General features: G+C 46.3%; 1 protein-coding gene across 1 annotated transcript in view; it reads right to left on the bottom strand.

Moving 5' to 3' along the window:
- Nucleotides 1-2,265: 2,265 nt before the first annotated feature.
- The window catches only part of LOC132574402 (uncharacterized), a 69,763-nt gene continuing 44,039 nt past the window's right edge, over nt 2,266-27,989 (bottom strand). The window contains exons 9-10 of the mRNA XM_060242764.1: nt 16,650-16,663; nt 2,266-3,396 (exon numbers count right to left, since the gene is read on the bottom strand). Coding sequence (XP_060098747.1) covers nt 2,266-3,396; nt 16,650-16,663 — 1,145 coding nt within the window. The remainder of the gene's footprint in view (nt 3,397-16,649; nt 16,664-27,989) is intronic.

Genomic DNA, 27,989 nt, shown 5'->3' with positions numbered 1-27,989 from the left:
GTTTAAAACACATAAAGATGGAACTCCAAGAATTCATTATAAAACGGAACACAATCATTCCCAAACATACACACCCAAACATCAGTAATTAATATTTGGATCAAAGGTCTAAAATTTAATTAAAACAACAAGATTATGCAACACTGTAAGTCTACCAGACCGCACAATACATATCTCCCATTCAAAACTACAACCACTCAAATCCAAGCAATAGCAAACATCGTATTTCTAAAGAACACACTCAAAACCACACTTTCCTGAACCCATCACCTTTCAGACATTGCAGTCACATTCTTCCACAAAAAATTTCATCCAGCAAATTAAACAAAGAAAAAGGAATTTCAGAATTACTAGAACTGAGTTACTAGAACTGTTCCCCATAATGCAATGCATATCATTTTGTAGACACAACATACTTCCACAGACATACCTCAAAAGAAACACAGGACAGACGACACCAAGCTGATAATGCCCAAACCTTTGGCATTGCTTAGGATGAATCTACAACCACAAGTGTCCACTGGAAAACTGTATAAAGAAATTATAGTAGTAATAGTAATAAAGGCTTAAAAATCTAGAGGTATACATGTAAAAGAAGAACATAAAAGTCAAAATTAAACTTAAGCAAGTCTTGTAAAGTCACGTTTCTGCCTTCATTAGGAAAATAAACAACCGATTTTCAGCATAGAAACAGCTCCAGCGTCTTAACATCTAGGAGCTCCAGGATGATTAGTGTGGTTCACAGATACACAACGCCATCTAGTGTCTGAAGATAATGGATGATCTTGAGAAGCTGCTTCCAAAAGACCGGTAGGAATGGGGAGATTAAAATCTCGTAGCAATGCTTATTCCGGAGTCAAGATCACCAGCCAAAAAAGATTGCTCTTGAGTTGAGACTTGCAATTTATATGAAGCAAACTAGTGATATCTAAAGTTTTCCTTGTTTAGAATTTTGATAATTGGTTTCAACGGCTTCTGACTTTCCGATGACAATTCTTGTAGGACTTGCACAGTGTGATCTCCTAATTTATGTAAGTGGGTTTGAAGCACGGGCTTTATGCAAAAGTTTATCCTTAATGGGGCTCGACGAAAAGCAGACTAGAATGTCTCTGGGCACCATTGCTTTCTGCCTATGCATGGGACTGATTCTGTAAGCTGCTTCTAAGGCGCTGAGTTCAGACTCTGAAAAACCCATTGTTTTTGCTAACCACATAGAAATAAGAGCCTTTAAATCAGTAGGAGAGGCTGAGTTCTCAGGGAGACTATGAATTTCAACATTCCCCATTTTAATTGGTTTTCAAGCACGATAATTTTATCTGTAGCCCATTTGTCCCATTTATAAAAGTACTGTGCGTCATCTTGAGACATACTAGCCATGCTCAAAGCAGAATCGGCTGTCTCTGTCACTTTTTCTAAGGATGTTTTAAGTTCCACAATTTGGGCAGAGTGGCTGGATCATAGCAGAAATTTTATCAGTCATATTCTGTTCTAAATTCTTAAAAGCTTCCATTGCCTTGGATCTGAAAGACGCTAGGTTGTGCGGTGTGTTTTTCCCGCCTCCCGACGCCATTTTGCCTGCAGAAATAGATGACGCTCTCAAGGCTGTAGACCTGGGCCCTTTTGGGAAATAATCCTTGATGGAGCCTTTTGGATTTCTTTTTGATCTGGATTTTTGTCTGTCAACTCTTCCCATACTAATTAAAGAAAAAATAAAGCCGGGCGCTTTGGTGACTAGATTTACAGGGGGTAGCCTCGGAGCTTCGTTTTCAAGCATCCATTTCCTTGGCTCGTGACGCCACACCCCCCATAAAACATGCTTAAAACATTAGCACTTATTGGTCTTAAAGGTGCTTTCTCTGTATTTCTCCCATGGGATCCAGAGAACTGGGCAAAGGAAGCTCTGGCTCTTTCCTTCCTTCCCCAGGGGACCAGGAGGGGGAGGACCCCAGCCAATAGAAGGCAGAGAGACTTGGCTCTGTAGCTCTGCTGTGTGATTGAGCCAGCCTGGCAAAGGCAGCCCTAACTCTCCCCTCTTCCTCCCCAAGGGAGGAGCCTCAGCCAATGGAGAAAAGAGGTTTTACTCTGTAGTTCCTGTGCAGTTGAGCAAGCCTTGAAAAGCAAGCTGTGATACAGAAGGAAGCAAGAGAGAGAGGGAGAAGAAAGCAGATGACAGCCAGTTGCTTGGAGGCCTAATAGGAGCTCTTTCGGGGCCTGATTTGTTGAAGATATCTATGCCAACTGAAACTCTTTCCACATTCTGAGCATTCAAAGAAGTTTTCCTTCTGTGTGGGTTCTCTGATGTAGATGAAGAGACGCACTTCGACTGAATCTCTTTCCACACTCTGAGCATGCAAAAGGTTTCTCCCCTGCGTGGGTTCTCCAGTGCTGGTGAAGAGTGCCACTCTGACTGAATCTCTTGCCACACTCAGAGCATTCAAAAGGTTTCTCCCCTGTGTGGGTTCTTTGATGCAGTTGAAGAGATGCACTTCGACTGAATCTCTTTCCACACTCTGAGCATGCAAAAGGTTTCTCCCCTGTGTGGATTCTCTGATGCAGATGAAGAGACACACTTCGACTGAATTTCTTTCCACACTCTGAGCATGCAAAAGGTTTCTCCCCTGTGTGGGTTCTCCGGTGCTGGTGAAGAGTGCCACTCTGACTGAATCTCTTTCCACACTCTGAGCATTCAAAAGGTTTCTCTCCTGTGTGGGTTCTCTGATGCAGCTGAAGAGTGCTGTTGTTACTGAATCTCTTTCCACACTCTGAGCATTCAAAAGGCTTCTCCCCTGTGTGGGCTCTCTGATGCAGTTGAAGATGGCCACTTTGATTGAATCTCTTTCCAAATTCTGAACATTCAAAAGGTTTCTCCCCTGTGTGCGTTCTCTGATGCTTTCGAAAATGGCCACTGTAACTGAATCTCTTTCCACACTCTGAGCATTCAAAAGGTTTCTCCCCTGTGTGGGTTCTCTGATGCAGTTTTAGAGTGCCATTCTGACTGAATCTCTTTCCACACTCTGAGCATTCAAAAGGTTTCTCCCCTGTGTGGGTTCTGTGATGCAGATTTAGAGTACCACTATCAATGAATCTCTTTCCACATTCTGAACATTCAAAAGGTTTCTCTCCTGTGTGAGTTCTCTGATGCTTTCGAAAATGGCCACTGTAACTGAATCTCTTTCCACACTCTGAGCATTCAAAAGGTTTCTCCCCTGTGTGGGTTCTTTGATGCAGTTGAAGAGTGCCACTGTGACTGAATCTCTTTCCACATTCTGAGCATGCAAAAGGTTTCTCCCCTGTGTGGGTTCTTTGATGCAGCTGAAGATGGCTACTCTGACTGAATCTCTTTCCACACTCTGAGCATTCAAAAGGTTTCTCCCCTGTGTGGGTTCTTTTATGCAGCTGAAGATAAGCAATCTGACTGAATTTCCTTCCACAGTCCGAACATTCAAAAGATTTCTCCCCTGTGTGGGTTTTCTGATGCCGTTGAAGAGTGCCGCTGTGACTAAATCTCCTTCCACACTCTGAGCATGCAAAAGGTTTCTCCCCTGTGTGGGTTCTCTGATGCAATTGAAGATGGCTATTCTGACTGAATCTCTTTCCACACTCGGAGCATTCAAAAGGTTTCTCCCCTGTGTGGGTTCTTTGATGACATTGAAGAGTGCTATTGTGATTGAATCTCTTCCCACACACTGAACATTCAAAAGGTTCCTTGCCTCTGTGTACTTTTTGACGCACAAAGAGCTGTGATCTCTTTTTGAAGTACTTGCTATGCTGTCTGGATGTACATGCTTTAATTATTCTCTGCTTTGGAAAATGTACATTAAACCTTTTTCCTTCTCTCTTCTCATCCATACGGCTGCCTTCCTTTCTCTTAGGTCTGCCTCGGTTTCTATTGTTTTCTTTCAAATCTTGAACTCGATCTGGCAACTGCTGGACAAGTTCCTCATCCTCCTCGTTTCTCTGATCATCCTCTGCTGGAATAAAGAGAGAGACCCCTTTAATGCCTGGGAAGGCAGGTAAGGTCCAAAGACATCTCTGTGACTGCAGGTGGAAAGGACTGACGGCTCTTCATCCACCTCTAGCTTCCCTGATCTTACCACCTCCCCCCTTTCCCCAGAGTGTCTAGTATTTAAGGATATCTCATCCCCTCAAGAGCCACAGCTATGCTTGCAATGCCAATTACCCCCCCCCCCACACACACACACACATACACTCCCAGCTCATCAAGCCAGAAGCCACGCAAGGTTCCAACAACATAGAAAGATTTAATTGAAGATGGTGCTTGGCAACTGAAAAGAATAAGTGACTTAAAAATAACAAAGCAGACAGTACAAACTAGCTCTCTTCTAGTGCCCTTAGGCAAACTTACAGGTCAAACCAGATCCTAGGGTCTTGCTGGCTGGCTGGTTGGCTGGCTATCCCAGGAGATGTGGAGACTCAGCCAGCAGTGCCCCTTGCTGTAATACAGGAAATTTCCCCCACCACCAGGGAACAAGGCAGAAGCCTGGGGTTTTATCAGAAAGGACTAGGAACCCCCAGAGCCAACTGAAGGGCTTTCCCCAAAAGACTCACTGCAACAATGAACACGCTGCTGTTCCGCACGGCAGCACAGGAAAGAAAATTTGTCTAGTTAGAAGGGAGGGGCCCTGTGAACACAGCACTGGATTCTCCCCCAACCAGCGGCGTTGTAATGCTAAATAAAACAGAGAAACCTATTTGCACAACCTGAAATAGCATGCTGGAGGACGAAAAGCTTATTATAGAGTTCTTGCTCTGAAGGAGTTCCTAATTCTCCAAATCCCAGTCCCCAGAAGACCTCACTCCCTCCTTACCCAATGGGCTGCATGACTGCACCAAACGAAACATTGCTCGGAAGTGAAGCAAAAAAGCTGCATGGCTGTTCCTTGACTGTTCCCTGGACATAATCGTGCAGGATACTCACTCTCAGCCAGATCACTCAGAAAGGAAATGTGTTCTTGGGATCCTCTTGAGAAATTCTCCAGCCTTTCTTGGGATGTGAGGCTGTTGTCTTTCTCCAGTAAAGCCTCTCTTATACTTCTGTCTTCTTTTGGGGGGGGAGGGGGAGAGAGAGAAATCATTCTTATATGGGGAAGGAAGGAAATTCAAAAGTACAAATTCTTCTGGAAGGATAAACCATAGTCGAGATCATAGCCCACAATCCCAACAAATATAAGGAGGACACATCTGTGAGGCAAGGCACCCTAGTTCCCCTCAAGGGTTAATGTGATAATTAAGTGGCCTGGTTCATGATTTGACTCTCCCTGCAGCTCACATCCTTATCTTTTTCAAGGTGGAGTCAGGACTGCGGTTATTATGGTAATTGAGAACCTGTATCCCATTGTGTAACCAAGAGGGAAGGGGGATGGGGAGGGTGCTGACAACCTCTGGAAAGTTCCACCAGGGAGGACCCTTGATTGGGTAATTTGGACCGCCTGACTCTGGAGCGGTAGAAAGTATAATACTAGTATATACGAGAGGGAAGCCAGGCAAACTTTATTGCTTGTGCCATGCTGGTGTGCTTTGATATTTTCTTGCTTCGTTGTGATTTTTTTGTAGAATAATTTAGGCCAGGTGTGTCAAATTCATTTGTTATGCGGGCCGGATCTGACATATATGAGACCTTGTTGGGCCGAGCCATGTGTACCTATTTAAGATTAGGTAGCAGAGATATAAATGTTATAAAGGACACCGACAAACACAATTAAAGATTTTTTTTTAAAAATTGAAATAAAACACACTTAAAACGTTAGCACTCATTGGTCTTAAAGGTGTTTTCTTTGTATCTCTCCCATGGGATCCAGGGAACTGAACAAAGGAAGCTCTGGCTCTTTCCTTCCTTCCCCAGGAGCCAGGAGGGGGAGGAGCCTCAGCCAATAGAAGGAAGAGAGGCTTGGCTCAGCAGCTCTGCTGTGCAATTGAGAGTGTGACAAGAGAAAACCCTAAGGTTCTGTGACAACCAGCCTCAAATAAAGAAACAACAAAATATAAATAAACAAATTCTATAATCAGAAACACTCTCATACAAAATATCCTATATTAACACACCCTGGTGTACAGAACACCCATGTTGAATGCAGAGGAAGGACAGAAATAAAAGTCTTAAATTTCAACCAATAGTCCTTCAACTTTACAGGAATCCACGGTCCAGCAGCTCCTGAGGAAACCACGAAGTGTTCCAAATCCCAAGTAGTCTAGTACAGCAGATAAATCCTGCACACAGCAGTCTTGAACACAGTGATGAGGTAGTGCTTTATATCCCGTTTCACTAGAAGCTTTTGTGGCAGAACTGGCCCAATTCTGCCTTCAGACCCAGTCCCGTCAACTTCCTTTTGAGTTGCCAACTCCTGAAGGGAGCTTGTCTTCTTCCCATCCACTAGGGCACACTGCCACCACCTGTTCAGTTTAGGGGTTCCTGACCGAGAGGAACAGGACTCCCAATCCCCTTTGCCAGTTCTGTGGCCTCAAGGTCCTCTGCCAACCCAGCACCTGGTTAACACAGAGACCACAGTCCTTCTTTGGGAGACCCCTGGTGGATTGGCACCTTTGCCAACTGCATGCCTTCCCCCTTTCCTGGACTCTCCTCTTGCAGTAGTGTGGTCTATGGTGGTTGGGGAACCTATGTGGCACAGAGGGACTGCCTTATTAAACAGACAAAGCATTTATTTAAAATTTATAACTATATACAGGATTATAAAGTTGTGAACAAAAGAACTAAATCAAACTAAGGAAAAACGCTCCTTCTCTCCCTACTATGCCACTGCCCCTGACCATGCCATCCAGAACCCACTCATCAGTGTCCAAGACTCAAATCAAACTCTCGACTGTCAGCTTCCCCTGACAACTTTTAACTGCCCGTTTCCCTCCAAAAACCTCTAATATAAAACCCAGTTTCTGCTCAGGAACTGGTTTTCCTTCCTGCAGCCTTCTGGAAGACCAGCCTGAAAGACTTCCTAACTCTCAGAATTGCTGTTCCGAGACAGGAGGGGAAGGGGGGAGGAGAAAGAGACTAGGCCCAAAGCCTGTCTAGAGTTTAAGACTCCTCTAGCCAACTCCCAGACAAGCACAGGCCTAAAATGGCGTTTCTCCACACTTCCCCCTCAGATTCTGAGCCGGAGGGGTTTCCTCCTACAGAAGTGACTCCATAGCAGAACCCAAAATAACCAGGGAGAAGCCCATTAACCAAAACAGCACATATACCAAGATTAGGAATTTTCCCAACATATTACAAAGTCCGACACCCTGTGTCCACGTCCTTTCTGGACAAAAAGCCGCATTGCTGCATTCGGAAGGAATGTCCAGTCTTTAGGATGTACTCCTCCATCTCCAAGGACCACCTCTGGAGTTTGGTGCTCTCCCTCAGTTGCAGCTGTTGCTGGGATGAGTGGTCCAGAGGAAATTCCTGGCCCCACATGAGGTTGGAAACTGGCCAGTTCCCACATTTGCTTCTTGGAGAGCCAGTTTGGTTAAGTGTGTGGACTCTTATCTGGGAGAACCGGGTTAGATTCCCCACTCCTCCACTTGCACCTGCTGGCATGGCCTTGGGTCAGCCATAGCTCTGGCAGAGGTTGTCCTTGAAAGGGCAGCTGATGTGAGAGCCCTCTCCAGCCCCACCCACCTCACAGGGTGTCTGTTGTGGGGGAGGAAGATAAAGGAGATTGTGAGCCAGATTAAGAGTTCACGCACTTTACCACTACACCAAACTGGCTCTCTACACCAAACTGGCTCACTCTGCCTCCTCACTTGTACCTCCCATCTTTGAGAACCAGTTTGGTGTAGTGGTTACGTGCGGATACTCTTATCTGGAAGAACCGGGTTTGATTCCCCACTCCTCCACTTGCACCTGCCAGCATGGCCTTGGGTCAACCATAGCTCTGGCAGAGGTTGTCCTTGAAAGGGCAGCTGCTGTGAGAGCCCTCTCCAGCCCCACCTACCTTACAGGGTGTCTGTTGTGGGGGAGGAAGGTAAAGGAGATTGTGAGCCGCTCTGAGACTCTTCGGAGTAGAGGGCAGGATATAAATCCAATATCTTCTTCTTTATCCCTCATTGGTGGAATGTTCCCTCTGTCCTCCCAGAAAACCACCTCTGGTGCTCCAAACTGGTATTTGTTCAGCTTCTCATTGTCTCCTTCCTTACTACTTATATGCAGCACCATGGGCCTCTCCAGGACTGGCTGTGGCATGTTCACATGCGCCACTTCCGTTCTCTTTCCAGCCCTCTCCACAGCCGCCACATAAGTAGCATCGACCAGATTATCCACAGTCACATGGGGTCCCTCCCATTCAGCTTTCAGTTCACCGGTATGAAGGGGCAGGCAAACCATCACCCTTTCCCCTGTGTCAGCTTCTGAGAACTCCACTTCCTGGTCCCTTGCCACGTTACACAGTGGTTCCAGACTAGGGTCACTTTGAACCTCTGACAGGAACGTTTCTGGCTCCCCCATACTTTCTGCCATCTGTTCCTCCAAGCCACCCCTAGTCCCACTGTTTCCAGGACACTCAGTCAAGGTTTCGTTGGGGTTCTCAGTCCCCTCAGTTGGTTTTTCTGCACTACCCAACTGACCTCTTCCTGCCTGGAAGGTTCCACAGCTTCCAAGGACTCCTATCTGCCCTGCTTCAAGACCACCTGCTCTGTGAGAGTCTCTGAAGATCCCGCTTCCTGATCCACAGCGGCTTGGTGAACTGGTTCCAACCTAAGGTCACTCCAGAACTCCTCTGAGTCAGCAGAAGCCAGGAAAGAGTCTGATGAGCTGCAGGCTGACCAAGACTCACCACCACCAGCTGATCCAGAGCCACCACCCAAACCTGATGCAGTGGGGGAGGGTCACGTGATTAAGAGAGCCTGAGGGACGTGGGAATCTTTAGTCTGGAGAAGAGGAGGTTGAGGGGGGACGTGATTGCTCTCTTTAAGTATTTCAAGGACTGTCACTCAGAGAAAGTGTGGAGCTGTCTCTGTTGGCAGCAGAGGAGAGGACTTGTAATAATAGGTTTAAATTAAGGGAGGGAACGTACATGCTGGATATTAGGGGAAACTTTTTAACAGCAAGAGTTGTTCAACGGTGGAATTGGTGGGAGCCTGCATGTTGTGGAAGCAACAAGTCATCCTCTTAGACTTTGTGACCACAACGCCTAACCCTTTCTTTGTGTGACCTTGGATTTTGACTTCAGCTTTGTGACTCTCTGGCTTGTGCAGGACCCTTGGACCTCCAGGCTACACTCTCTGGTTTACCCGTTCTGGTAACGACCCTTTGGCTTGTGCACTTTTGGTCTGTGGACTTCTGAGACTGAACTCTGGAATCTGTGTGAGCACCTGAACATGTCTGGCTTGCTGGCTCTCATCCCCACCCTTGCCTCTGGCCAGGACACCATCTCTGGTTAGGGGTGATGGCCACAACACTGGCCTCAGTTGCCCCCAGACAAGTATTTGAAGAGGCCTCAAAATGATGCATTGCTGTGCAATAGTTTGACTCATGCATCATCCCATGCAGAACAATTCACACCTTTGGCACTTGTGGAAGATCCTCCTTACCCAGAGAGATGACGCTCCGATAGTTCTCCTGCATGACTTCCCTGTAGAGGGTTTTCTGGCCCGGATCCAGCAGGTCCCATTCTGCTGGGTTGAAACAGACAGAAACCTCCTCAAAGGAAAAGGGGCACTGGAAGAAAAAGCAGATTCCATCATCAGAGATGATGCCAGGCAGAGACTGTACCCTGGAAGGAAGCAGTCTGGGATGGAACAGGATGTATGGGTTGATATGGGTAAAGGGAGTGGTGGTCAGAACCTCACTCACCTGGAGCATTGTAGAAACTGCAGGAGCAAAAGCCCCCGCGAGAAAGTAAGAGGAAACCCAGACTGTCCCCTGCTCATTTCCCCTACCTGGACTGGAGGTAAAGCGGCTGTTTCCACACCTACAGCATGTCTCAACAGCATCTCTCCACTGCCTGTTAGTAAGAGAAAGGAGGAAGGCTGTTTGTTGTGACTCCTCTTCCGCTTGCTTGTTTGTTCCTTGCTTCACACGCTCCCTTCCTAGGAGTTGGAAACCTTGTGCTGTGCACACTCAACACAACCTTTTGCTAAACTGTGGGAGAGGCAGAAGAGAAGTATCTGGGAGCCTCAGGGGTTGATAAATGCTGCCAACATATTTCAGACTTCTGTGAGACCAGAAAATGTGCCCTGTGAACTCTGGAGTTCCAAAGGTCACAGCATCCCTGCTGGATCAGACCAAACGCCCAGGAATCCCGTTTTCCTGCCAGCAAGAGCCTGGACTGGGGGTGGAAATGATGTCACATGACATGTCACCCTCACATTCAGCCCAAATCCAGACTTCACTTGAGCGCTTCTGGAGAATCTAGGGTAGTATCAGAGCCAAGCTTCACCCCAAGGCCCTCCCCCAAATCTCTGGGGTTTGAGGAAACAGCTGGTCATCCCTCCTGCAGCACCCTATTCCCTTCAGCGGCCTGCCAGGTGTCCCTGTAAGAACAGGCACAGAATTTTCCCATGGTTATTTGCTCCCTACAAACTGGTTTCCAGTGTTCAGTGCAGGCCCAGAAGGCAGAGGATTCCTGTATTCACCGGGATGAATAGCTCTGCCCACGTCTGTCTAACTTTAGTTTCCTTTTTTGAGCCACCCTGAGTTCCTCCTATGGAAGGAAGGTGAGACATGAATATTCTAATTAATGGGAGAAACTCCCCTCTATAATTCTGTCTAATCCCCTTTCAGAAGAATCACAGATAGTGGATATTCAGTGAATATGTCTAATCCCCCCTTTGAGAAGATTCACAGTGAGTGGACATTCAGTGCTGTCTGTTATGTGAAGAAGTACGGAATTCTTTTCCTGACCTGAACTCTCCACCCATCACATCCACAGGGTTCCCCAATTGTAAACAAGCAAAAGGAGTCCTCACCCCAAGAGAGGGCATCTTGGGCACCCTCCTGGGCCTGCGCCCTCTGCCCTTCCTCCAAGGAACCTCGTTCTGCCTCAGGGAATGGAGCTTCTCTCTCCAAGGATGGTCCCCACATCTGAAAGAGCAGCGAGGGAGAAGGGGAAGAGATGGAACGGAAAAGAGACCAAGCAACGGATCCTGCCCCACTCCCAGACTCTGAACTCTTCCATCAGCAGACCCAGTGAGACATCTGGAGAGAGATAAGAAATTCTCTAGCAAAGGAGGCTGCTGAAGGAGGCTGTTAAATCTCCCATTCGAATGATTAACACTTGGGCAAATATCTCTCAGGGAAACTTTAGAGTAAGGTCCGATATAATTGCTTGAATTGGACACAGCTGGAGGAAACCCCCTCACCTGCTCTGCCTGCCTCTTCTCCTCGGCCTGACTCAGGAGGAAGCCTTCGGCCAAGGCCACCGCCTGGGAACTGGTCTCCGGCCCACATTCCCTGACCCAGCGCTGCATTTCCTGGGGCAGGAGGGCTAGGAACCTCTCCAGGATCACCAGGTCCACCATCTGCTTCTTGGAGTTCCTCTCTGGCTTCAGCCAGTGGCTGCAGAGTCGATGGAGCCGGCTGCAAACCTCTCGGGGCCCATCAGCCTCACGGTACTGGAACTGCCGGAAGAGGTGGCCATGCACCTCTGAGATCTCTGTGACCTGAGAAGGTGTCTCTGGCATGGGGCTTTCCCAGCCTTCACCACCACGCCCAGCTTGGGTGGGAGGGGGGCCTTTGCTTGCTGTCTTGCCAGCTGCAGCTCCTTCTGGGTCCTGCTCTTCCATCTCCCTCCCCTTCTCTTAGGTCACTGCCGATTTAATAGAGATGCTTTTAGTCACTTGACTGTAAAGAGACACAGAGACAGGAACATTATCAGAAGGAAAGCGAATAAGAATCGACCTGTTAGATCAGAACTAAAGTGCTTCTTGTGGTTCGTAAACATGGTTTAAAACAAGTTTGTTGTGTGACATAGCAAACTATTTTAGAGATGCCTCCTGAGATCTCTGGGAAAGTTAATGGTCTCTGTTTGGCTCCTAAAGGGCATTACAAGCTTGGCCTCTCATCACATGGGTTCAGTCTGTCCAAGGGGCTGATTCTTAAGGGAAACTGGAGCCCCAAAAGGACCAGGGGGACTGGTGACCCCTTAACTGTTGTCTGTATCTCTGCAATAGACCTGAGGTCCTAGGTGAGAGCACCTCTTTCAAAAGCCATGGGGGTCCCCCTTTGAACTGCGGGGTTCACCTGTTAGATCTCCAGCAAACATGTCTTTGGGGAAGGCTGAAAACCAGCTCCTCATGGCTCTTGTCACAACTTGAAGGAAACTCTCAGGGCAGTTGCAGGACCAGATATCATGATAACATAACCACAGGGGCTCAATTAATTACGCTCAACATTCCACAGTTAAGAAAATACGTTTACATATCCATCTCCAATTCTCATAAATTTGCTTCTCTATGATTCTCCCCAGAATAAAATCCAAACAAACGGTGACCAGGTAAACTAAGCTTGTTGTCCCTGTTTGGTCCTTGCATCTCTGAAATATGTTTGCTGGTCAGTGGGAACGGGTCATAAATAGCTGCCAAGAACCACTCTGGTTTGGGGTTAAAACCAGGCAGGGCCCAGAATAGCCCCCCTCTTCAGCTTCCCTGCCCCCCCCTGCCCACACACCACGGGGTGGGGGGCACTGACGGGTGACCCCTCAAGCCTGAAGTGTCAGAAGGACCCAGGCCCATTAAGGCTTCCGTGGAGGAGGGGGGGGGGGAATCGAACCCGGCTCTCCCAGATCAGAGTCCCTGCATTCACCGCAGGACACCCCACTGGCTCTCAGCTGGTCCCGGGCAGTTCAGGTGTGCGGGGAAAGGGGGCGGCGGGGAGGGGGGTGCAGCAAGGTAGCCCCGCAGCAGAAGACGTGCGAGAGGAAGAGGATGGAGTCTGGGGAATGGCAAAGGGCCCTTCTTGATCCTCTTGGCGGAGGAGGCAGCAGCATCCAGGGGGCTCCAGGCGCGTCTCCTTTCTCCCCCCCCCCCGTCTCCCTTGGGTGCTGCAAGGCCCCCTTCCCCACCTGGCCGCCTCGCCTTCCCCTCCTCCGGCCTTCGTGGCGCTCGGAGCTGCTGCTGCTGCTGCTTTTGCAACCGGGGGAGGGTCGCAGGAGGCCCGGCTGCTGCTCTTCCCTTCGGCCCCTCCTGCCCCACCGGCGCAGCCCCCCACCCCCGGCAGCAGAGCTTGCGCGTCTTCCCTTCCCGGGCATGCAAGCGTTCCTTCAGTTCCGGAGCAGCAGTGCTTTGGAAGGGGCTCCAGCGCCCCCTGGGTCCGGCCTCTGCTCTGCCGGGACTGCAGCTCTCCCGGACGCCTTCCCGGTGGGGCGGGGTGGTTTTGGATTGCACAACAACAACAACAAAATCCTGCCCCTTTTGTGGGGAGAGCTCAGCCTTGCAGCCTCCCTGTCTTTTGAAGCTTGTTGCAGACGACCGGGAGGTTTCTTCCTATTACAAACAAGGGGGGGATTAGAACAAATTAGGAGTCAAGTGGCACCTTTAAGACCAACTTAGTTTTATTCAGAACGTAATCTTTCGTGTGCTCTAAGCACACTTCCTCAGAGGAGGAATCCGACACAGTGAGCAGAGCCACGCAGAGCTGATAGGCAATGGCCCAGAATACAAAGTGGTACAGATTTACGATCCAATGACAGAATAGTAAAATTATCTGGTAGGCAGTGGTTTAGAATTTAAAATGGTACAAATATAAGATCCAAGTGGCACAAAACCTTCTGGAAAAGAAATGCCTTCTTTTTGACCCAGGTTTATTAGCAATAAAATAATCAGGCATTCTCATATTCTGACATGTTCTGTTTGATGGTTTCCCATGCTAATGCAACCCAGATCAAAGGTTTTCTGATTTTGTTAATTTTACTATTCTGCTATTGCAGGTGTGGCCAAGGGTAGCTCTCCAGATGTTATTTGCCTACAACTCCCATCAGCCCCAGCCATTAGCTATGCTGATGGGAGCTGAAGGCAAAAAACATCTGGAGAGCTACCATTGGCCACCCCTGCGCTATTTGTTTTTAACTTTGTACCGCTTGGCATTCCAAACCCCACCAGCTATGTGTGGCTCTGCTCACTGCACCTCATTCCTCATCTGAAGAAGTGTACATGCACACGAAAGCTTACCTTCTGAATAAAACTAGGTTGGTCTTAAAGGTGCAATTGACTCCTATTTTGTCCTACTACTTCAGACCAACATGGCTGCCTATTTGGATTTATCTAAAGGGAAGGATTAATCCTTGAAACCCACGTGTGTGGGGGGGCGGTCATCAGCACTTTGGGCTTCCCAGCACATTTGTGTCCAGAATCCTAGAGAGGCAGCCTGGCAGCAGTTTCCCCAGGCATTCTGGGAACTTGAGAAGTCCCCTTCACTTCCTGTGGTACCCAGTTATGGAGCTGCCTTACACGAAATCCAACCCCCCCCCCATCCATCCAGGCCAGTATTGTCCACTCAGACTGGCAGGGCCTCTGCAGGACCTCAGGAGTCCTTCACATCACTCACTCCCTAGATCTTTGAACTGGAGGTTGGACAGGAGACGTTCTGCATGGCAAGCGGATGCTCTGCCCCTGAGCCACAGCCCCCACTCTCCTCATCCTCGCTTTCCTTTCAGCCACCAGACGGTGCTAGTCCTCAGTGCTCTCAGGCAGCCGCCCAGCTCTGGGGTCCATCACAGTCAGTGTTGTCTGCTCAGACCGGTAGCAGCTCTGCAGGGTCTCAGGCCAAGGTCTTTCACATCACCCACTGCCTGGTCCATTTAGCTGGAGATGCCAGAGATTGAACTAGAGATTGAACCAACAGATGCTCTACCACTGAGCCATGGACCTCTGGGGCATGGAAACAGGAAGGGGCACTTTGCCTTATGCTGAAGGACCATTCATCTCTCAAGAGTGCCCATCTTTCTGACTGGCAGCCGCTATCTTGCATGTACCTGACCTTTTAAACTGGCGACTGGACTGGGGCTCTTCTGCAGGCGAATCAGAGTCTCTATTGCTGAGCCCCCACCCCTATTGCATTTCTCTCCGCCCCTCCCAAAGCGATTCCTATTTATAAGAGTTACCAGGCCGCTTCGTTACTCGACCAAAAGGGCCAGAGGGCGACAGGAGCTGACCTCCTGCGTCCTTCGCAGGGAAGTCTTTGTGTCTGGGGCTTCCTGGTCTCCCCACTGCAGTTCGAAGCACCGTCTCCTTTCCTCCAAGGCAGGAAGTGGGCTGGAAAAGTCACAGGTTATGTGGTGAACAGGATTGGCAAGGGCGGATTTTTATTTTAAAAATTCCTCTCCATAAGTGGGTGTGGGAATATAGACTGGCCTACTTCACAGGGTTGTTCTGTTTTTTTCCACCAAGCCTCCCAGTGGTGCACTGAGACTTACAAGCACAAGCTGCATTGGAGGGGGGGGGGTCTCTCTTTACCCTTACAGTGGAGCGACAGTCCCTTCCATAAGCAGGTAATTGGCCTCAGTAATTCTCGCATGGTCAAATCTTTAAGAAAGCTAGGAAGGCCCATGTCCAGTGGCAGCTTTCCTCAATTCTGGTTTGGGGGCCGCAAAGAGGGCTGCCTGGTCCTAATTCTGCAAACAAACAGGAAATAAGACTGAACAATCACAAATAAAACAATTTGTGATGTTATAAATTCACAACACGGTGCTAAACACTTCACAGCTAAAATATATTATTTCGCTTCAAATCAAAATTGAATCAATGTGCGTAAAATATGCAGAACCTGGATGATCCTAAAGTGTTTCTGCCAGTTCACAGATATACTTGAATTCAACTATGTGATGCACCCATTGTCAAAACTGAAGACGTGATGACATGCACCCTCGGTTGATACTTTTGCATGTTTCAAGAGAATCTCTCTTCTTCTGGTCACCTTAGTTGATGCAAAACTTAGGTTATGCCAGGCAGACCCGCTTGGCAAACGGTCCTTCCCTGGCAGCGAGGCCTCAGTGGGTGGGGCACAGGTGTGATGGAAGGGCCTGCCTGGGGAAGTTGGAAGGCTCTCCTGCCTTTCTGCAAATGATGCACATCTGGATCATTTCCCCTTGGAGTAGAGGCCAGCCTGAACTCCTCTTTCCCTGCTTTGCTTATCATGTGGGGCAGAGTGGGACCCCCTTGCAGGGTTGCCCAGCCTGGGGCAGCTTTTCCTCCCAGCCCCCCCCCCACTCTTCCCCCATCCAGGCACCCCCCAGCCTGGCTTCTCAGGGCCCCATCCTCCAGCTCTCCTGCAAGCAAAGCCAGATCCCACGAGGAGGACTTCAGTGTTTCTCTCATTGTTGTATCCTCTCCAGGAACTGTCTTGTCTGCTTCTTAACCTTTTACTAGCTGCTGTGCACAGGCGCAGATAAAAAACTATTTCCATGACTCCCCCCCCCCCCAAATTATGGAATTCAAGGTGCCTTTTAAGTGCCAAGCTGGCACTTAAATTCCCAGAGGTATAAAACTCTGCTGTGGTCGCGACGCTCAGACACTTTGTCAGCCAACAGGAAGCTGGGCAGGAAATCAATGGGAGTAAAAAATTAGTGCAGAGAGGAAACAGGGAGCATTCAAGCAACCCTTCAGGAGATCTGCTTGTCTCTCAGGGCTTTCGAATAGCAGGCCTCTCTGAAAGGAGTCGTCACGATGTAAACGGGACCACGGAGGAGAGACTAAGCCACAACAAAAAGAAAAAACTCTCCGTGTAAAATGCAGTTTTAACTTGTGAATAATAACTGTCAAAATACAAAACGAATATTATCAGTGCATCTCACCAAGTAAAAACCTCACAAGTTACTCAGTGCTCCTACTGCCCTTATGTGGCTGAAAGCCTCTAAATAACATTCAGTCCAGTATTAAAAATAGGTGGTCCAACGGAGAACCGGTCCGCTTTGCAAGCCGTTTCGGATCTCAAATCCTTCTTCCAGGCACCATTCTTGAGTGTTTTGTAGTTTTTCAGGTCCAGAAGTGCTAAAAGAATTCCTAGCTTTCTCTAATTAGCATGCATAATAGCGGGAACGCCATAGTAAGTACTATCCTTATCACCGCTGCAGGCGTCCAATGCAGGCCTGCATTGCTGATAAGGATAGTACTTACTATGGCGTGTGAAGGAGCGGCCTGCTTGAGGAGGTCAAGAAACCATTCGAAACTGAGTGGATCAAGAGAGCTTTTCTGCCTAGACAAGAGACTCACACTGTCCATAATGACTTACAAAGTAAACTTGGAGAAACCATTAGGAACTGTGGTCTGTGCTACTGGGTTTAGCTCTGTGACATTTTGGCCCAACTAGAGTTTCTGAATTCACAAACTCCGATTTACCTGCAACAAATAATAATCTCTTTAAGTGTGTGGACTCTTATCTGGGAGAACCGGGTTTGATTCCCCACTCCTCCACTTGCACCTGCTAGCATGGCCTTGGGTCAGCCACAGCTCTGGCAGAGGTTGTCCTTGAAAGGGCAGCTGCTGTGAGAGCCCTCTCCAGCCCCACCCACCTCACAGGGTGTCTGTTGTGGGGAAGGAAGGTAAAGGAGATTTTGAGCCGCTCTGAGACTCTTCGGAGTGGAGGGTGGGATATAAATCCAGTATCTTCTAATGAGCTCTGACTTTTCCTTACTGGAGTTTTCTGATTCATAAAGAAACAGTTAATCTAGGGTTGCCAACTGCCTGGAGGGGAAAAGTACGGTGTCCCTTTAACAGCATGTGGGATTGTGGGATGTATTTGAGGTCTTCTGACATGGCTAAAGCTCCTGCCATAGTCTGAGCATTTCGAACGTTTCTTCCTGGCTTAGTGCAAAATTTCCGTGTACATTCAAGCTTTCTAGAAGACCTCTTCTAATGGGCTAAACCAGGGCGTCAAACTCATTTGTTATGACATAAACGGGACCTTGTTGGGCCAGGCCATGTGTGTACCTATTTAAGATTAGGCAGCAGAGATATAAACTTTATAAAGGACACAAACACTATTAAAGAATTTTTTAAGGAAACAATATTAAAAAAAAACATGCTTTTTAAAAAAATGTCAATTTTTTATTGAAAGTAATAAAAGCAAATACAATGTATTCCATAAATACATGTCTAGTCCATAATCCAGAAATGGAAAAAAATACATTGAAATAATAATATACAAAACCAAAACCAAATAATAATAATAATAATAATAACCACCCCCCCAGCATATATATATAGCATATAACAGAATGGCCAAAAGAAAACTCATACTTGGTAGTCGAGTACATTAGAGAAAATACACTCAATGTTGCCTCATCCAGATTACATTAGATTAATAATGTCAAAGTATCTCCAGGGTATGTAAGATCGCACAGAGTCCGAGTGGCCAAAAGAAAATTCAAGAAAGGGGAGCCATTTATAGAGTGGAGAATTGTTACTTTCAGAATCCGTTACACAACTCAAACTATCCGCTATCTTGCCCACTGCATATACCTCCCAAATTTTTGCATGCCAGGCTTTTACAGAAGGGGAATTAGGAGATCTTCCAGACTGTGCTAGTACCATTTTAGCTGCTGCAAGTAAAAAAGAGATCAAGGATTTGCTAAGAGCTGTGATAGAAATACCTTTCCAGCAGTCTAACAATATAAGTTCCAATCTTAAGGGCAAACTATAGCCTGTGATGTCTTTGATTTTTTTCAAGATCTCAGACCAAAAAGTTTTCACCACTGGGCAAGTCCACCAACAGTGGATGAATGTGCCCTCTCTGCCACAATCCTTCCAACACACGTGGGATTGGTTTGGCCTGGTATGACACAGCCTCCTTGGTGTCAAGTACCAATGAAACAAATTTTTTTGAGTTTGCAATTGAATATTTAATAAATTAGATAGGGGTGGCCAATGGTAGCTCTCCAGATTTTTTTTGCCTACAACTCCCATCAGCCCAAGCCAGCATGGCCAATGGCTGGGGCTGATGGAAGTTGTAGGCAAAAAACATCTGGAGAGCTACCGTTGGCCACCCCTGAATTAGATAAATAGGAAGGTGAGGACCAAATTTGTTACCAAACATCTTCCTTAAGATTAATAGAACAGTCCCGCTGCCAAATTTTCTGGTAAGATAGAAGATCTGTGCTATCGTTATCCATTAATCCTTTGTAAATGAACGAAATCAAACCCTTACGATTAAAGTTATGTTTCCATGAAAGTGAAGTCACCAGATTTTTAGTTTAAAAGTATTTGAACCAGGGGAGTTTCTTGCCAATTTTGTTTTCCAAGGATTTTTTATCAAGCATATTGCCTTTTGACAAAATGTCCATAAAATGATTGTTTCCAAACTAGAAATGATTTGTGTGAAAAACCAAGTAAAAACCATGAAAATTCGAGAAACTGAGAAAGCAGAGATATTGGAGGAGCCAAACAGCGACGAAGTTTATCCCATAGCTGAAAGACAGCTTTGAGAAAAAGATTGGACGAAACATTTGGTGGTCTGCACTTTGGTGATTCCCATAGTAGAGAGTGAAACAATTTATTACCAAGATAAAAGTCTTCAACAATTTTCCAATCTAAATTCAGAGCTGAGTCATAATATCTGATAAGCCCACCATAAATGGCGGCCTCATAGTATTTATGTAAGTCTGGAAGGCCAGCCCTCCTGAAGATTTAGAGCAAATAAGAGTTGAATAACCAATTCTAGATAGCCCATTGTTCCAAATATAACAAAGAAATGAGCGTCTCCAACCTATAAAAAGGCCCTCAAGAATAAGGGTAGGAATAGCTCTAAATAAAAACAAAAACTAAAGGAAAATAAAAGTTTTAATAATTTGAATTTTCTAATTCCAGGGGAAGAAGGAAGAATTCTTATTCTTTTGCAAATTAAGAATATCCTTATTCAACAGATGATGGTTAACCTTAAAAATATCCCAAATTTAGAAGATGAAGATATTGGATTTATATCCCGCCCTCCACTCCGAAGAATCTCAGAGCGGCTCACAATCTCCTTTACCTTCCTCCCCCACAACAGACAACCTGTGAGGTGGGTGGGGCTGGAGAGGGCTCTCACAGCAGCTGCCCTTTCAAGGACAACCTCTGCCAGAGCTGTGGCTGACCCAAGGCCATGCTAGCTGGTGCAAGTGGAGGAGTGGGGAATCAAACACAGTTCTCCCAGATAAGAGTCCGCACACTTAACCACTACACCAAACTGGGGAATATTAATCCCCAAATATGTCCAAAACCTATCTAATTTTTTAAAGTGATACTTAGAATAAGTAGAATCTTGAAGAGCATCTGAGATTTTGACTGGCTAGAGAATAGTTTTGGATGGATTAGCTCGAAGACCAGAAATGCAGGAAAATATAGGTAACAAGTTAAATATAGCAGGTAAGGAGGAATCAGGTTTAGTAATAAAAAGCGTTAGGTCATCAGCAAACAGAGATAGTTTAATGCAGGGGTGGCCAACGGTAGCTCTCGAGATGTTTTTTGCCTACAACTCCCATCAGCCCCTGCCAGCATGGCCAATGGCTGGGGCTGATGGGAGTTGCAGGCAAAAAACATCTGGAGAGCTACCGTTGGCCACCCCTGGTTTAATGGATTGCTTTTCTATGGGAAAGCCTACTATAGTGGGAGTATTACGGATAACATTAGCTAGGGGTTCAATCACAATCGCGAAAAACAAAGGAGATAGGGGGCACCCCTGCCTTGTGCCTCTGGAAAGCTGAAATTCATCTGAATCAAATTATTAACATTAATAATAGCAGAAGGTGATTTATAAAGACCACGGATAACCTTAATAAAGTTTGGGCCAAAATCCATTTTTTCCAATAAAGTAATAAGATAAGGAACTTCAACTGAATCGAAGGCTTTCTCGAAATGTGTAGACAAAATAAAAGAAGACTCGATATTAAATTTCCTGCAGTATTGAATAATATTAAGGACCCTTCTAGTATTGTCCGTCAGTTCACGATTTGGAATAAATCCAGAGTGGTCAGGATGAATGTAATTCCCTATAAGACTAGGCTCTAACAAATCTTTACCTCTCTTTGGAAGGACAATAATTTTTGCCTGCAACCATGTGTCTGGAAAATTACCAGAATGCACAAACTGATTACATGAGTCAGCCAAGATGGGAGCTAACAAAACGGTAAAAATTTTCTAAAATACTGGAATAAAGCCATCCCAGCCAGGTGCCTTATTGGATTTCAAAGACTTAATAGTCTCCTGTATTTCAAGGTTGATCCCAAAAAGTTTTAATTGCAGAAGAAATTGGTTTAAGCTTTGAGTGGGATTCTAAAAACGATGTTATAAGATCTGGCGATGGATGCCAAGATGAATGTAAGGTCGAGTAATATCTTTTAAAAACTCCTACAATATCCTTGGTTGAGTATTTCAACGAGCCTGATTTAGACCGAATAGAAGATATAGCCATTGAAGACATTCTCTTCTTAACCTTCCACGAAAGGAGTTTGAGGGACTGAGGGGTTCAAAACAAATACTTTTGTTTAACAAATGCCATTTCTTTTGTATATTGGAGACGTCAATGGATTCTAATTTTTCCTTTCTATAAGAAGCTTTGAGTAAACTTTTTTACTTCCGAATTTTTTAAATTTTTCTTCTAGCGCGGTAATACTGGCAGCTAAGTCAGATCAAATTTGTTCCTTTTTTTTATAAGAAGAAGCAATAGCTAAAAATCTACCCCGAAGGATCGCCTTGAAGGAATCCCAAACTACATACTGGGGAACCCCACATTCCGAATTAAACTGAAAAAACTCTTTTATGTCTTTTTCAATGGAGTCCATAACTGACTTCATAGAAAGGAGTTTTCTATCAAGTCTCCAATCAAGTTTAAACGAGCTGCAGCATTCTCTGTCATATAGCCTTCCGTCCATGCATGATCCGACCATATCATTGGACCAATTTCCACCTTAGAAAAGAGATTAGAAATAGAGTCAGAAACTAAGAGAAAATCTATTCGAGAGTAGGTTCGATGATGAGAAGAAAAAAAGGTGTAGTCCCTTTCAGTCAGGTGCCTAAGCCTCCAAATGGCAGACAGGTTATAAGAATGGAAGACTTTAGCTAAACCCTTATGAAGTTTCAAACCTTGTGGTTGAGTTCTAGGGTTAGTAGAGGGAAGTGAAAGGCTTGTTTTAGATTTGTCAACAGAGGGATTGACTTCGTAATTAAGATCCCCAAATGATAGGGCCTGTATGAAAATTTTGGAGTGTCACAAACGTATCTTCAATGAACGCAATCTGCCCTTCATTTGGTGCGTACTCCGATGCCAGAGTATAGGGATGACCATTAAGAACCCCGTTAATAAAAATATAACGGCCATTAGGATCAATTGAAGTGTTTTCCAGAGTGAAACGGACTGATTTACTAATCAAAATGGCCACTCCTCTTGTTTTGGAGGATCCGTGAGTCTGAAATTGGTAAGCAAAAAATTTTGATTGAAAAACTTTAGGCTGGGTACCCTTAAGATGAGTCTCCTGCAGAAAAATTATATCAGGCTTCTGACGGGAAATGGCAGAGGCTATTCGGTTTATTATTATTATTTTAAATTACTGAGCCCATTACAATTCAAAGATAAAAATTTCAGTTGACAATCAGCCATATTTGAAAGAAGAAAAATGTAGGTTTGTTATAATTTTTACATTTCATAGCATCAGTGTGAAATACCGAAGAATCAGCTAAAAGCATACCCCGGCGACTGTAAGTCAAGCCTATGAGGAAGAGTTGCATGTCAGAGACTGCAAACAGCTCTGAACAAAAAGCAAAATAACATCGTACATTCATGCTGCCCAAAACAAAAACTATCATTAACCAACACCAGGGGCGGAGCTTGGCTGCTGTGGTGGCAGCACACGCTTCAGGAGAGCTCCGTCCGAAACCTCATTATTCTTTTATTTTTGGATAATTACGAATTGTTTGAGAATTTATCTGGCCTCAAGTAATTCGCCTGGATATCATTGCTATAAACACCAGGTGTAATTTTGATAATGTCCGTGCTGGGTTCCAGAAATAAACATCTCTTCGCAAGTATGAGCAAATGGACTAAACGCCAGCAAACGAGCCCAACAGCTGCTGGGGAGTCGGTGCCAAAGAAAACACGCAGCCTCAAAGTTTCAAAACAGCTACTGTTAACTGCCTGTCCATTCCAGCAAACAAAAGTAAGTAAGACCCCGGAATTAATTTCTGAAAGGACTGTAGCTGTTGAGGAGGGGTGCCTTAAAACTTGTCTCCCCGGGGAGAAGTATACGACGCCATCTTCCCCCAGCGGTTTGGGAGAGGCAATGAACACCAAGTCGGTGCGAAATGTAGCAACTTGCACAGACACTCTGGAACTGGCCAGTTTCCAAGAGCTTAAGGACATGTTTTGTAAGCAATGTGTGCTGGTCTCGAAAACCCTGACAATGATGTTTAACAGGCAACAACAAACAACCAGACAACTGGAAGCTCTGTGCGCCCATGTGCAGTCACTATCAGCTAGAGACAAGTGTCCCAGTGGGGAGGGGCCCCCCGGCATTACTACGGAAACAACAAGGAAGACAGAGATTGCGTCTGCAAATTCGCGCCCGGCACAATTATTCAAAATAATTGGACACTTAACTACTCTGCCCCAAGGCAGACCAAACGTAAGAGAATTAGAAATAGGCTGTGAGGCTTTTGCGAAATTTTTTGCAGACAAAATCACGTCGCTCCGCCAGGACCTGCCCATCACCTTAGATACAGTACATGAGCCCGAGGCCCCTTGCCTGTCTTCTGATTTAACTCTGGATCATTTCGACCCGCTCAGCCTGGAGGAAGTTGACGGAATCCTCTCCTCTGCGCGCCCTACAACTTGCGATCTGGACCCATGCCCCTCCTGGCTAATTAAATCTTGCCTGAGGGAGCTTGAATGTCCTTTACGGGACATCATAAATAGATCCCTCTCAGAGGGGCGTTTTCCATCATCCCTGAAAGAGGCTTTGGTCCGACCCCTCCTGAAAAAAACTACAGCAGATCCGGCCGAATTGGCAAACTACCGACCGGTCTCTAATTTACCGTTTTTAGGTAAAATAATTGAGAGGGCAGTGGCGTCGCAGTTGCAGAGCTTTCTGGATGACGCTTCCATCCTAGACCCTTGCCAGTCCGGCTTTCGCCCGGGCTATGGGACGGAGACAGTACTGGTCGCCCTGGTAGACGATCTCCAACGGCACCTGGATCGGGGCGGTGTGGCGGTGCTGATGTTGTTAGACCTGTCGGCCGCGTTCGACACGGTCGACCATCGGCTACTGACCCGCCGCCTCGCCGATATAGGGGTGAGGGGGTCTGCCTTACAATGGCTCTCCTCCTTCCTCGAGGATCGGGGACAAAGGGTGGCAATTGGTGGCGAGCGGTCCCGGAGGCGCACACTGGACTGTGGAGTGCCTCAGGGGGCAGTTCTCTCACCAATATTATTCAATATCTACATGCGCCCTCTTGCCCAGATTGCCAGGAGATACGGACTTGGGTGCCATCAATATGCAGATGACACCCAACTCTATCTGCTAATGGACGGCCGGCCTGACTGCGTCCCTGAGAATCTAGACCGGGCCCTGCAGGATATGGCAATGTGGTTGAGGAGGAGCGGGCTGAAATTGAACCCAGCGAAGACAGAAGTCCTTTGTCTGGGTCGGGGCGCCCGGGAAGGGGAAACACCTCTTCCAGTCTTCGACGGGGCGCCGCTGAAAGCGGCGCACCGGGTTAGGAGTCTGGGAGTTTTACTGGAGCCTTCATTATCAATGGAGGCCCAGATTGCAGCCACTGCCAAGTCAGCCTTCTTCCACCTGAGGCGGGCAAGGCAGTTGGCTCCCTTCCTAGAGCGCCAAGATCTGGCAACGGTACTTCACGCAACGGTCACCTCGAGACTGGATTACTGTAATGCCCTCTACATGGGGCTGCCTCTGTACCGAACCCGGAAGCTGCAGCTGGTGCAGAACGCAGCGGCCAGGCTACTGTTGGGGCTCCCTAAATGGGAGCACATACAGCCTGGGCTGCGCGAGCTGCACTGGCTGCCAGTTATATACCGGGTTCGTTACAAAGTGCTGGTCATTACCTTTAAAGCCCTATATGGTCGAGGACCTGTCTACCTCAGGGACCGTCTCTCCCTATATAAACCCCAGAGAGCACTGAGGTCAGCTGGAAAAAACTTGCTGACTATCCCCGGACCAAGAGAGGTGAAGTTGCAATGCACCCGCAATCGGGCCTTCTCCTCTGTGGCCCCGAGCTTATGGAACCAACTTCCAGAGGAAATGCGGGCCCTGCGGGATCTTGAACAATTCCGCAGGGCCTGCAAGACTTTCCTCTTCCGACTGGCTTTCGATGATGTAGAAAATTAAGAACTAATGATACCGCCATCATAATAAAGAACAAATAGCAATAGCATTAGCACTTTTATAACTGTAATTAATTTTAAATCTATTAGAATTTTAATGTTGAATGTAACCTTGTTTTTATACAATGGAATGTTACTGTTACTGTTAGCCGCCCTGAGCCTGCCCCGGCGGGGAGGGCGGGATATAAATAAAATTATCTAATCTAATCTAATCTAAGAGAGAAAGATCCAACCATGCAAGATTTTTCTCTCTATTTTTCAAAACAGACTGAATCAAGGAAGGTGGCATAGTAGACATAGAGCTCAATCATCTTTGTCAAGCTTGTTGCGCTGTTCCTTTCATGCGGTGGACCTTCTGGAAGTCACAAGACTAAGTGCCCCCCCTCGCTGGTTAAATATAATGCTATCTTTCCGCGAGGATGTGATTCCAGGCATGCTACTCAAGTCTCTTCCTCTCTTGCAAAGTTTTGGGATAAGATGCAGAAGAGTTTACTTTGAACCTCCAATAATCTCTTTTACTCAAACTCGGAAGAACAAGCATGCTAGTAAATCTGAAACCCCTCCCTGTAAACCTGAGCGCCCAGATATGCAGCTTCTAGACCCGACATTTGAGTTGCAACTACGGGACTCCTTTGCGGATTTATCTCTGACAGACCAGGGGGCTGTAATTTCAAATCTAAAGGAGCTAGTGAAGGACTTCGAGAAGCTGCAAGGAAACTCAGGTGGTACTCTGGTGCAGGCTCTTGATCCATCTTACCCTACAGAATCGGATTCTTTGCTGTCTAGCAATTTCTCTAAAATAATACAGCAAGCCTGCCTGGGCCAATTTGAACAAACTGAAAAAAAGACATTGTTGGACCAAGCCAAGTCATTGGAATGCAACTCTGCCTGCAGTTTTCCCCTGGACATCTGGAAAGAAACTCCCACGAACTCTGACGTGCTGGAAGGAGTGGCAATTAATCAGACATCCGTCTCTAAGGTTACTCACTCAGATCAGCTGTGCCTAATGGATGTCGAAGAACAGCCGGTGATATCCTCGCTGTTAACCCCTTCACAGCCTTCCAACCAAGAGCTGATTGTGCTCACAGGAGAGATAGAGCCAAACGTGATTACAGAATTTTTAGTGGATGCTGACCACAGTGCAGGGCCATCCTCCACCCCAGGTATTGAGGTTTCCTCTCTCACTGCTAAGGGGGAAGACCAACATGCAACGCATGGATCTGGCAACACTTTGGAAGTGATGGAGGGCACTGAGGAAAAAGACCTTTAACAGCAATGGAGAAGCTCCCCAACCTTCTCCCTTAAACCTTCTGTGCTGGAACATTGCAGGCTGGCACTCAAAGAGGGAGCATAGTGATTTCCTGGACTTTATCTCTTCTTTTGACGTCATCTGCCTGCAAGAAAGTTGGTGTGCTTATAAACCGTTTGTTGATGGGTATGCCTCCTATACATTGCCGGCCTTAGAAAGCAAAAGAATGGGCCGTAGGAAGGGGGGTCTAATTACGTTTATATCTAATGCCCTTAACTGCTGCTCAGAACAGTTAGCCTCCTTTGGGGAATATGCGTTAACTTTAAAACTAAGTACCAACACTGAATCATTACTGCTGGTAAACGTGTATTTACCCCCACGTTCCCTGAAGCAGGAGGTAGAAATCCTAATGAAGTGTTTTCATGAATATTTGGATGTGCTGCATGAAACCTATATGGCAGACTACACAATTGTTGCAGGGGATTTTAATGCAAGGCTTGGGCTCTCAGATGAGCATCTGTTCAGCGCAGCCGGATTGGCTCCAGTGGATTGGCCAGTCATATACCCCCTTAGTGACAGGATATCTAAAGACAGTAAGTGGAACCTTAGAGGGCTAAGGTTGGCTCAGATATGCCAAAAGTTAAAATTTAAACATCTTAAACGGAGCTTGGAACGACCAACCAGCAGAGCTAACATACTGGGGGTCTCGTAGCCCCTCTTTAATTGACTATTTTTTAGTATCAAACTCTTTGGCCGAGCTAATTAAGGACTTTAGTGTCCCCATTAGATCAGAAAGTGACCATCTCCCTCTAAAACTGGAATTAAACCTTGGTCCCACTGTCAAACGATTAACAATAAGTCCCTGTTCATCGGAGCTTTTAGACAGCAATGGAAGGAGTATTCCTTGGTCACAGCAAGTGTGTGTTAAAATGAAGCATATTTTAGAATCCAAGGAAATGGTTGAGTTGCAGCAGGAAATATTAGAGGCAGACACTGATAAAGTGAATGGTTACAACAAGCTAGTTAAAATCTTGAAACCCAATTTGATTCAAGAAGCAAAATTCCACCTAGAGTCTGGATACCGAGGGCACCTAAATGAATGGTATGATCTGGACTGTAGAGCTCTCAGGAAATCCCTCAATGATTTGTTTTTGAAGTTAAAATTGACCGATAATTGGCTAGACAGAGTTAAATATAAGCAAGTAAAAAGACAATACAAGTTCTTGATTAAACAAAAGAAAAGAGATTATGTTAAAGAAAATTGACTAAAATTATTTATGGCTGCCAAAAATAAAAATCCGACCTGTTTTTGGAACGAATTAAACCGGTTACAACGGAAAGGCCCCTACTGTCCCAAGAATTTTATTAGCCCTAAAGAGTGGGAGATCCACTTTAGTAAGCTATATAATGCTGGGCTAGACTCCAAAGTTTCTCCTCTATTACATCTAGAGTTAACAGACTGCCCTAAGTGGGAACCGGTTA

Source organism: Heteronotia binoei, chromosome 6 (genome assembly GCF_032191835.1).
Source record: "Heteronotia binoei isolate CCM8104 ecotype False Entrance Well chromosome 6, APGP_CSIRO_Hbin_v1, whole genome shotgun sequence".
Lineage (NCBI taxonomy): Eukaryota > Metazoa > Chordata > Lepidosauria > Squamata > Gekkonidae > Heteronotia > Heteronotia binoei.
The sequence above is the reverse complement of the archived record's forward strand: the minus strand, read 5'-3'. Positions and strand labels throughout refer to the sequence as shown.